This window comes from Microtus ochrogaster, chromosome 10 (genome assembly GCF_000317375.1).
Source record: "Microtus ochrogaster isolate Prairie Vole_2 chromosome 10, MicOch1.0, whole genome shotgun sequence".
Classification (NCBI taxonomy): Eukaryota; Metazoa; Chordata; class Mammalia; order Rodentia; family Cricetidae; genus Microtus; species Microtus ochrogaster.
The window spans coordinates 62213501-62224976 of NC_022016.1; the positions used below are offsets into that span (position 1 = coordinate 62213501).

The 11476-nt window shown below is 41.7% G+C and overlaps 1 protein-coding gene and 1 pseudogene across 2 annotated transcripts in view; one reads left to right on the forward strand and one right to left on the reverse strand.

Annotated features, from left to right (window-relative positions):
• LOC106143900 overlaps positions 1-327 on the reverse strand; it is a 31729-nt pseudogene extending 31402 nt beyond the window's left edge.
• Positions 1-11476, forward strand: part of Nfyc (nuclear transcription factor Y subunit gamma) — a 67676-nt gene that overhangs the window by 31971 nt on the left and 24229 nt on the right. For both annotated transcript variants that reach the window (XM_013348462.2, XM_026782079.1), the window contains exon 2: positions 4122-4262. In XM_013348462.2, the coding sequence (XP_013203916.1) occupies positions 4158-4262 (105 nt within the window). In that variant the 5' untranslated portion in view covers positions 4122-4157. The remainder of the gene's footprint in view (positions 1-4121; positions 4263-11476) is intronic.

Consider the following 11476-nt stretch of genomic DNA (forward strand, 5'->3'; position numbering starts at 1 on the left):
TCTGGCATGCTTCTAATAATGTCAGAATCACCTGGGTCAATGATGGCCAGTGTGCATACTCTGTAGTATTTTCCACATGCTGTGCCCAACTCAATGTTATTGCCACTGTAGTGATGGACACCAGTTTTAGCCAACATGGCATAGTATTCTATTTCAGATTTCCTCAAGGCTGGGCAGTTGTTGGCAAGGATCACCAATTTCGCTTTGCCCTGTCTGATCCTCTTTTGTCTGTTTGTATCCCAGCACGTACTTCCCACTTTTCATAACAAGCTGGAGCCGAGAGTTGATCGACTCCAGAGACTTTTTTTTCTTCTTTGCTGCCACCATCTTCCTGCCTTAGGTGAGGGACGACCCCCAACCAAGACCAGCCGCCAAGATGGCCGGGGAGCGAGAAAGAAATTGTGTTTGTTAATTTTAATCTGAAACAATCCTTTGCCTCTGCCTCCCAAGTGGTGAGATTATGCCACCATGGCAGGCAATAATTAGTCTTGGAGGGAATTTCCTGTGTTTTATGTTTTCCTTGAATAGTTCTGTTGTGACATTAGAGGTATTTTTTGTTTATTGAGACAGGGCCTGTGTGGTCCAGACTGGTATTGATCTTAAACTCTTGCCTCCACCTCCCAAGTGGATGGAGAATGAAGTACATGTCAAGGAATAGAGAATTAAAACTTAAAAGGTACAGTTTTAGAAGAAGCTATATCAAATATTTCAATAAAGCTTACATTTCTTTAATTTTACTTTATAATTTGGATTCTTTTTGAGACAGGGTTTCTCTGTGTAGCTCTGGCTGTCCAGGAACTCATTCTGTAGACCAGGCTGGCCTCCGATTCACAGAGATCTGCCTGCCTCTGCCTTTCAAGTGCTGGGATTAAATATGCATTCCATCATGCCTAGCTAAATTTATTTGAAATTACATTTGTTTGTTTTTGTATATGTGAGGCTCATATGCATGTGTGTGGAGGTCAAGGAGTGATTGTCTCCTTTACTTATGTGGGCTCCGCTGATCAACTTCAGCCTCACAGCAAGCTCCTCAGTCTGTTGAACAGTCTTGCCACCCAAGCCTTAAGTTTCTTTGTATCTTTTCTTACTTATTGGAACTCAGAATAGCCTCCAATTTGCAGTGATCCTCCTGCCAGTAGACTCTTGTTCTGGATTACAGGTGTGCAGCACAACACTTATTTTCCTTATTTTGATTTTGGTTTTTTGAGAGAGGGTTTTTCTGACTGTCCTGGAACCCACTGTGTAGTTCAGGCTGGCCTCAAACTTGGAGATCTACCTGCCTCTCCCTTGCAACAAGTGCTGAGATAAAAGGCTTATACCACCACTGCCTGATTTATTTTGATTTTTGAGGCAGAGTCTTGCTCTGTAGCCAGGTGTCCTGGCTTTATTTCTTATGTTTTATGAGGCTGGTGTTTGGCTGCCTCTGTTTCACAAGTGCTGGGGTTAAAGGTTTGTGTTGAAGGGAGCTGCGGGCTGTGTTCCTGCCACCCAGCTCCCAGCCACCTGGCTAGCTTATGCCCCAAAATAACAACACACAAATTGTATTCTTTTAAACACTGCTTGGCCTATTAGCTCTAGCCTTACTGGCTAATTCTCATATCCTGATCAACCCATCTCTAATAATCTGTGTAGCACCAGTCTTACCGGGAAAGATTCAGCATGTTTGACATGGCGGCTTGCTTCATCGTGTCTGCCCCAGAGAGGAGAGCTATCGAGTCTGAGCTCACTTCCTCTTCCTCCCAGCATTCTGTTCTGTTTACTCCACCCACCTAAAGGCTGGCCTATCAAATGGGCCAAGGCAGTTTTTTTATTAGCCAATGACCTTCCTCCATCATTTCCCCATCATGCACCACACCACCCAGACATTGAATTCAGGTTTTGCATCTTAAGGCAAACACTTTTACCTGCTGAATCATCTTACCAGCCTGAGAAAACCCTTTTTTTCCTGAGATTATGTATAACTACTTCTTTTGGCTGTGCAGGCGATCCTAGTAAGTCTCTTTCAGGGTCAAGCTGCCCAGGCTGCCCTTTTGCCTAGCAAGGCCATACTGAGTGATTCTTTTGGCCATCATGGTAGTCACCATACCATGTGCTAGTTGCTGTGAGGGAACCAGAGATGACTCATATTTAGGTCAGATTCAAGGGAATACTAGTTGAGGCTAATTAGAGAAGTCTTTGGGGAGATGTTGAGTTGAGCACTAGAGAAATAACATTTTCATGATGGACTTTAAGTCTTCCCTCTTTAGCTTTGGAAAGGAAACGATTTATAAAATTAGTTAATTTAAAATCAGATAAATTAATAGATACTGGGAGTTGAAAATACTTTCAGCAACAGATTGACTACTTCAGCTCATTAAACAGGAAGTTTTATTCAAGAACTTATAAAGTAATTAATGAACATAAATAATAAATTGAATATCAATAATGAATTAAATCTGAGAAATTCTATACTGCATTTTTGATAAGAGTGATGTAAGTTAATGTGCTTGGTCTAAAGACAGTTTTATCTTTGTCAGCGTTATATAAATGGCTTTATTCAGTGGTAGATAATGACTTAACATACAAAGAAAAGAATCCTGAAGCTCCGGATTTCCTCAACCTCCTACATGGTCTCACCGCGTAGCCCAGGCTGGCCTCAAAATCGCCCATTCTCCTGCTTCTACCTCCCAAGTGCTGCTATTAGGAATAATTCTTCTAATTTAAATATGTGTTTCATCATTCAGATGATGATGCATGTTTTCCCATGGTATATAAAGATTATAAATGAGCTAATTCTGTAGCAAGATCAATTCAGTTGCCACTTATGTGTTAATTACTACAGTAAGTAACTCAGGTTGCTCCCCCTTCCACCCCTTTTTTTGAGAATTTAAACTAATTTCAGCAGAATTAGTTTGTATTTATACTTAGGCTGTGTTACTTTAATAATTTTGTTTTTTATGAACTATATTGCTTGAGATATAGTGTAAATTTAAAAGCCTGTCCATGTGGCTCATACATATAGGCAGGTAAAGGAAGAATATGCACTGTTCAATTTAAGACAAACTGCACGATGGTTGTAAAAGTGCTTCTTGAATTGTGTACCCTTATATTTGTGTGCTTAGACGGGAGATTAGAAAACAGTTAAAGCTTACCAAATGTTACATCTCACAGGCGCCCATGCTCCAACTAAACGTAGTCATCAGTGGGTGAAGGAAAGGTATCAGCAACACTGGTGCGATTTTCCCTTTTTGCATAGCAGAGTGCTAAGGTCACACCTGTCCATTGTTCCCTGCAACAAAGTTAGATTATTTCTGGATTTTGTTTGTTTTTGTTTTCAGATATGGTCTCACTAAGTAGCCTGGTCTCACTAAGTATCCAACTAAAGATAATCTTTCCTCAGCCCCTGGCCCCAATGCTGAGATTAAATGTATGAGCCACCATACTCAGTATTCAATATATTATTTTTGTGTGTGATGCTAGGGAACTCAGGAGACTTTGTAAATGCTAGGCAACTGCCCTCCCACTGAGCTACATACCCATTTCCTCATCACTACTCTGTTTTGAGACAGGGTCCCACTATGTAGCCTGAGCTAGCTTTGAACTCTCGGTCCTCTACCTCAGCCTCCTGAAGACTGCATTACAGGTGTGTACTACCACATCTGGCTAGAAAAGTTTTTATAAAAAATTTGCCTATTTAGTAAAAGGTTGATTTTTCACTCTTGTCATGAATATTTCATAAGAAATTGTTAATATAATTAAATTAAAATTTTCTTCAAGGAGATGGAGATGTAGCTCAGTAGAATATTTTGTTTAGTAAGCACCAAGCCTGAGTTTAGTCCCCAACACCACATAAACTAGACGTGGTGACATGTGTCAATAATGCCAGTACTCTGGAAGTAGAGGCAAGGGGATTAGAAATTCAAGGTCATCCTTGGATATGTAGAGAGTTCTTGGCTAGCCTGGACGTGTGCATTGCTGTCTCTTTCCTAATGATTTCTGTGTTCTGGGTACATCTGAAGTACAGTATAGACCCTGTAGTAATAGGGCTATGGAGGTGTGAACTCACGAAGCCTAGAAAGTTACACATTTGAAGCCAGGTACTGTGTTGCATGCCTTTAATCCTAGCACACTTTTAATTCTAGGTGCAGGTGTTTCTGAGGACAACCTAGTCTGTGAAAATGTCCACAGAAGGAGGGTTTGGCGGTACCAGCAGCAGTGATGCCCAGCAAAGCCTCCAGTCCTTCTGGCCCAGAGTCATGGAAGAAATCCGGAACTTAACAGTGGTAAGGAAGAGCAATGAGCTCCAAAGTAGACAGCATAAACAAGTCACAAACACTTCCATTTTCAAATGTGCTTACAAAGGCACAGGGCTTTCCTGACCTATATGTTGGGAAAGGAAAGTAGACTTCCCCTTTGAGTGGCGATGCCAGGGTGTTGTTTGTGACTAAGTGACTGTTTGATACTCTACTTGGAGGCAGGCTGATGAAACTGACGCTTTAGGAAGTACAGAGAAGCAAAGGTTGCTCTTCCTGTACTAGTTAGCCTGTTTCTTTAGCTTAATTCATTGGCTGTACCATCTTTCTGTAATTGGATGAGAACTGTTAGTGGCTTATTCAGGAGATGTGCTGTAAGGCAGTACTCTTTCCAGGTTTTAAACACTTAAGCCAGGTGGTGGTGGCATATGCCTTTAATCCCAGTACTCCAGAGGCAGAGGCAGGTGGATCTCTGTGAGTTTGAGGCCAGCGTGGTCTACAGAGCGAGTTCCAGGACTGGCTCCATAGCTACTGAGAAACCCTGTCTCAAAAAACCAAAAGAAAAAAACAAGAAAGGGAAAAAAAGATCAATTTAGTTCGGGCCAGGCTTTCTCAGTGGCAGCATTATCACATCTCTGTTCTCGGGCTGTTCAATGGATTGCAGGTTGTTTAGCAGCATCCTGGCCTCTACTCACTGTCAGTAACACTCTTCTTCCCCTACATGTGACAATAACAGCAACAACAACAACCTTCATAGTCATGTCCCTTTGAACTAAAATCATCTCCTGTTGATACTGTGAACTTAGAAAAGTCACAATGCAACCCCAACTTTGAGAAGCTTACAGTCTTCTAATTACAATTAGAGTAATTAGTCAATAGATACTTACTTAATATTTGTGGACACAGTCACAGTGGTGAATCCAGAAGCAGTAAATAGGGATGTGCTAAGGGAGCCCCGAAGGCAGTGTAGTACCTTCTTCTATGTGGTTGAGCTAGAGAAGACTTTAAATGACAGCATATAGAGGTGTTGAGGTGGCTTAGGAGGTAAAGTACTTGCTACTAACCTGATGAATTGAGCCTTAATAAAACTTAGTAAGAAACAAAAAAGAAAAAAGAATAGTATGTTTGTTTTTATTGAGTCTTGAAAAGTGAGTGAACATTAGCCACATGCATGAGGTGGGAAAATAGTTCTATCCTAGGCAACAAAAAGTGGATGTGCAAAGGCTTTGTCCCAGAGGAAAGGACCTTGTGTTTAGAGGAATAGCAAGAAAGAAGTTCAGTATAGTAAAGGTTGGGGGTAGGAATGTAGTGTGTGGTTCAGGAGAAAGGCAGGATAAAATAGAAGGGAGTTTTAGATGATTTAGCCTTCCTGAGTTTTTTTTGGGTGGCCTGTGTACAGAATGGATTTCTAGTGAGAAGATCTGTTACTGTTCAGTATTCTCAAGTGTTGGTTGATAGAGAACAGGGGGTGTCGCAGTGATATCACAAAGTCAGAAGCAGGGTGTTTTGCACAGATTTTTGGAAGATAATGTTTTGTTGTTTTTCAAGATGGGTTCACTGTGTAGCCCTGGCTATCCTGGAGCTCACTCTGTAGACCCGGTTAGCTTCGAACTCACAGAGATCCGCCTGCCTCTGCCTCCTAACACTGGGGTTAAAGGCGTGCGCCACCATCGCCCAGCTAGTCAGGGTTTCTGAAAGAACATGCACTCAAACACAGTTGGCTCACCAACAATGAGTGTCTTACGCTGGAGAAGCCAAGAATCTGGCAGATGCTCAGCTAGGCCCAATCTGGTGTTGAAGGCCAAGAGGATTCTTAAAGGGCTCCTGATCTCCAGTCTTTGTTGGAATCCTCAAGAAATTGGTTCTGATACTAGCAAAGGAATGCTCTAGCAAGGCATGTAAATTTGCCGTTGACAGTGAGGGCAAGCAGACAAAAAGCAAAGGGCTCTTTTCTCCTTATCCTTTTATGTAGGCTGCCACCAGGTGCTACCCAGATTTAGGGTGGGTCTTCCCACTTCAGATAATCGGATCGAGAAAATTTTTCACAGGAGTGCCCCAGCAGTTGATGTTTTAGTTGATTTCAGCTACAGTAAAGTTGACTTTTTTGTTTTGTTTTGTTTTTTGAGACAGGGTTTCTTTATAGCTTTGGAGCCTGTCCTGGAACTACCTCTTATAGCCCAGGCTGGCCTTGAACTCACAGAGATCCGCCTGCCTCTGCCTCCCAAGTGCTGGGATTAAAGGCGTGCGCCACCACCGCCCGGCTATCAGCTACAGTAAAGGTGACAGCCAAGATTAGCCATCATATAATTTAATGGTCATGTTTATTTGATTGTATGTGCTTGTTTGATTTGGGTGAAGCTGGTACGGTAAATAGCCTTCTGGTTCAAGTTTTGTAGGTAAAGAGAAAGAATTGTAAGAAGTGCTGTTCTTTATTGACTTAAAACTAAAATTTTCCATGTATCTCTGAAAGATTCCTTAGACTTTTGTTGTAACATCTGCTTGGAGAGTGACTGACATATAAGAGCAACATAATGAGGAGCTGGAGAGATGACTCAGGTTAAGAGCACTAGCTGCTCTTACAGAGGTCCTGAGTTCAATTCCCAGCAACCAAATGGTGACTCACGCCACCCATTATGAGATATGGTGCCCTCTTCTGGCATGCAGGCGTACATGGAGACAGAACATAATAAACAAACAACATTAAAAAAAAAAAAGAGCTGCAGCCGGGCGATGGTGGCGCATGCCTTTAATCCCAGCACTCGGGAGGCAGAGGCAGGCGGATCTCTGTGAGTTCAAGACCAGCCTGGTCTACAGAGCTAGTTCCAGGACAGGCTCCAAAGCCACAGAGAAACCCCATCTCGAAAAACCAAAAAAACAAACAAACAAAAAAAAACAAAACAAAAAAAACAACTGCATAATGAATGACTGGATGAATCAGACTTTACTTTAGACTTAGTGCAGAGCAGTACCAGTTCCAAGTGTTCATGATAGAGTGGAGTTGGGGGTGTTGTTCTGAGAGTTCAGGCCTGTAGCACATGAAGGCCTCCACTTCTCTGACTATACCTTTGCCTATGCAGCATTTTAGCACTTAATTTGGGTCTTTCCAGAAATCTGTGGTGCTTACAATTAGAGTTTTGAGGAAAGGGAGTTGACCAGGTCGTGCTATATATCGCTGGCCAATCTAGAATCACCCTGTGTTGACCAGGCTGGCCTTGAATATGCAGAGATCCTCTTGTGTCTGCCTCCCATGGGGTGGAGTTACAGAAGTGTACCACCACACCCAGATTGATAATAGACTTTCCCAGATATATCAGATCCTCTTAGGTGATACTTAAAATATTGAGCAGATTTTTTTCTTTTCTATTTTTTTCTTGAGCAAGTTTTTAAAAAAATCCATTATGCTTAAATTATCCAAATATAAGTAAAACAAGAATATTTGTAAAAGTGATGTTGTCTGACTTGGGGCTGAGGTTGTTCCGAAGCAAGTAATTAAACTTTGACAGGAGGTAATTTTCATGATGTACTGAGCATACCTGTTCTCAGTTGTTTTAGTCTGAATTAGGTAATAGCAATTTATCCTTCATCTCAACTTGACCATACTGCTCCCAAACTCTTAAAAGTTCTGTAATTGTCCATGAATTCAAGTGTTCAGCATTGGTTATAAATCCTAACGCTAATCATGCCTCTCGGTGATTACATAAAACTTTATATATGCCTGTTTACTGAGACTCTAAGGAGAGTCAGTGATAGATGTTTTTTACACTTGTAAGTAGTGGCAGGGATCTCATTGAGGATCCAAATTTCCCTCCCTACTCTGTCTCACTCATTGGGGCAGAAGGAGGGGCCTGAGGATTGTCCTTGCAGCGTCCCAAACAGCAGAATTACAAGCATTCTGCACCATGTGATGTCACAGTAGACATCTTGGCATTGAGTTTTATAATTGTCAGGACCTCTTTGAGAGTGGGGACAAGAAAACTGATTTAGTCTTTGGGAGTAGTGATTTGGGTAACTGTGGATGGGGCAAAATGGTGAGAGGATCCTGAATCTTGAGAAATCTAATTTTCCCTCGGCTTACTTTATGTCCAGTTCAGTGTTCACATTGCTATAATTAGTTAAGTCATTTTCCTTTCATTTACAACTTCATCTTTTTATACTGTAACACTTCTAGGCAGGATAGTGACATTCCTAACACTATAGTCAAATCAGATAACCAAGCAAGAACATTTAAGGTTGATGGACTGGTAAAAGACAGGTCCTGGGGTCTGAAGAGATGGCTCACTGTTTAAGAGTACTAGTGGCTGTTCCTCCTGAAGACCTGGATTCAGTTCCCAGCATCCACATGGTAGCTCACAACCATCTGTAACTTTAGTTTCTTTTGGCCTCTATGGGCAACAAGCACTCATATAGTCTATAGACATACATGTAGGCAAAGTACTCATATACATAAAATGAATAAAAAAAAATCTTTTAAACAGGTCCTGGGCCTGGCAAGATGGCTTCTTTTAACCCCAGCATTTGGGAAGCAGAGGCAGGTGAATCTCTTGAGTTCAAGGCCAGCCTGGTCTACATAGCAGTTTCAGACCAGCTAGAGCCACACAGTGAGAGCCTGTTTGAATAACAATCGGGAAAACAGGCCATGTGTTATGAGCTCTTCCTATAGATCTGTGCTTTGCAAACTTAATGTCTGTGAGAGCCCTAGGAGGGAAACCAGCTGAAAATTAATTCTGATTATTATTAGTCTGAAGTGAATCCTGAGACGGTTTCCTTTGCATTCTTAGGTAATGCCATTACTAGTCTAAGAATAGCATTTGAGTAACAAGGCCTAGTTAAGAGAGTGGCCCTTAACCCTAACTCTTGATGATAGCTATGAAGGGAGTTTTCAAAAAACTTGATGCCAGGATTCTACCCTTGGAGTTCTGTTGTGGTCAATCTGCAACAGAGCCCAACCAACTTGATTTTCAAAAGCTTCCCTCAGGCAATTCCAAAATGAAGCTAACCATGAAAATTAATACTTTAAGAAGGATGAAGAATCTTGACATTCTAGATCTTTCAATGGCTGAGTAGAAGAGGTTTCTGTTACCTAAAACTCTGGATTCTCTCTGTAGTACTGCTTAAAAACTCACTGACTTTTCTTTGGCTTTCAACTGAGTAATTTCAGGTCTCTTGAAACTTGGCACTTTAACATGGCAGTAATTTAAATACAGTGCTCACACCGTAGTGAGGAGCATGAGAATGTGCAGAGAGAGTCTATTCTACAATTTACTGAGCCAGTCCCTGCAAAGTCAAGGAAGAGTTTGGGTGTTAGTCCTTCCTCTTGGCTCAACTGGAAGATGTTCAGTGCTCTTCACTCTCACAAGGCTGCCAATGACATGAAAGCCAGGGTGGGGCTTCAGTAAGCTCTTGGTAGAGAGATCCCTTTTCCTGGCAAACTTAACCTTGGACTCTTAAGCGTGTCTTTCTAGCTGGGATGGGATTATAGAAGATGAGGTTGTTGTCAGGAAGACCTCACCCTCATAATCCCCATGTGACTTAGTTAGGGTTTCTGTTACTGTGAAGAGACACCATGAACATGACAACTCTTATAAAGGAACCATTTAAGGCTGGGGTTCACTCACCGTTTCAGAGATTCAATCCATTATCATGATAGGGAGCATGGCAGTGTGCAGACAGACATGATGGAGGAGTAGCTGAGAGCCCTACATCTTGCAGGCAACAGGAAGTAAACTGTGACACTGGGCAGTATTCTGAACTTAGTTAACCTCAAAGCCCATCCCTACAGTGACACACTTCCTCCAACAAGGCCACACCTCCTAATAGTGGCACTCCCTATAAGACCATGGGGGCCGGTTACATTCAAACCACCACACCATGTTATGATCCATTTTTCACATACTGCCTCTTTAAAATTTTTTAAGATTTGTTTTGTTTTATGTATATGAGTGTTTTTATTTTGCCTGTGTGTGTGTGTGTGTGTGTATGTGTACTATATATGTGTCTGGTACCTACAGGTGTCAGAAGAAGGTTTCAGGTCTCCTGGAACTGGAGTTACACATGCTTGTGAGCTGTCATGTGGTTCTGGGATCCAAACCTGAATATTCTGCAAGAGCAACAAGTGCTCTTAACCATTGAGCCATCTTTCCAGCTCCCACATACTGCCTCTTTAGAGAGTTCAAGGCTTGGGGATCATGAGATCTTCCAAAATAAAAAGGTTGGATAGGTTAGCTTTAGGGAATTTGATACCTTCTTCTATCCTCTGTAGACATTCATACACATGTGATGTAACACATCACATATACAGATACACGAGTACATACAAAAGAAATCTTACATTCTTTTACAGCCGGGTGGTGGTGGTGACGTATACCTTTAATTCCAGCACTTGGGAGGCAGAGGCAGGTGGATCTCTGAGTTGGACGCCAGCTTGGTCTACAGAGAGAGTTCCAGGATAGGCTCTAAAGCTACAGAGAAATCCTGTCTCGAAAAACCATACCAAACAAACAAATAAACAAAAAAAAACCCCAAAAAACAATTTCATACATGTATACAATGCATCTTGAACATATCCACCTCAGATCCCCCCTCCAGACCTTCCTAAATGTTACCCTGCCACCTTCACACACTTTTAAAAAGAAATTAACTCACTGTTTCCAATTAGTTCTATTTGCATGGGCATGTATATGGAGTCATTCTTGGGAACTTGGGAAATGACTCTTCTTCCTGCAGCAGCCCTCAGTTAGGGGTGCATCCTCATGAGCCCCTCTCATCCGTGATGGAGTATTGACTGGATTGATCTTAAAGGTTTTGTACAGTAACCATAGTTGCTGTGAGTTCATGAGTTTAAGAGCCATGGCTTATCTAGAAGACTTCACAGTATTCCTCCCAATCTTCCAACTCTTAAATTCTTCTTACTCTTTTACCACAATTTCCCGAGTCTTTGAGGTATTGATATAAATGTTTCATTGAGGGCTAAGTGCTTGACAGTCAATGTTATGAATTACCCACTGTCAAAAGAAGTTTCTGTGACCATGGTTGAATCTATGGGTATAAACGTAGTTATTTAGAAAGTAATTTTACATTTAGAAAAAAACCCCAACAGTAATAGGGTCCTCTTCTAGGTGTCTCCCCACCTTCCCCAGATCTAGAGTCCTGGGCATGAATTCTTTTCAATGGAGCAGGCCTCACATTCAGTCAGAAAGCTGTTGGGTACTACTACATAGTCATGCCATTATTGTACCAGTAGCCAC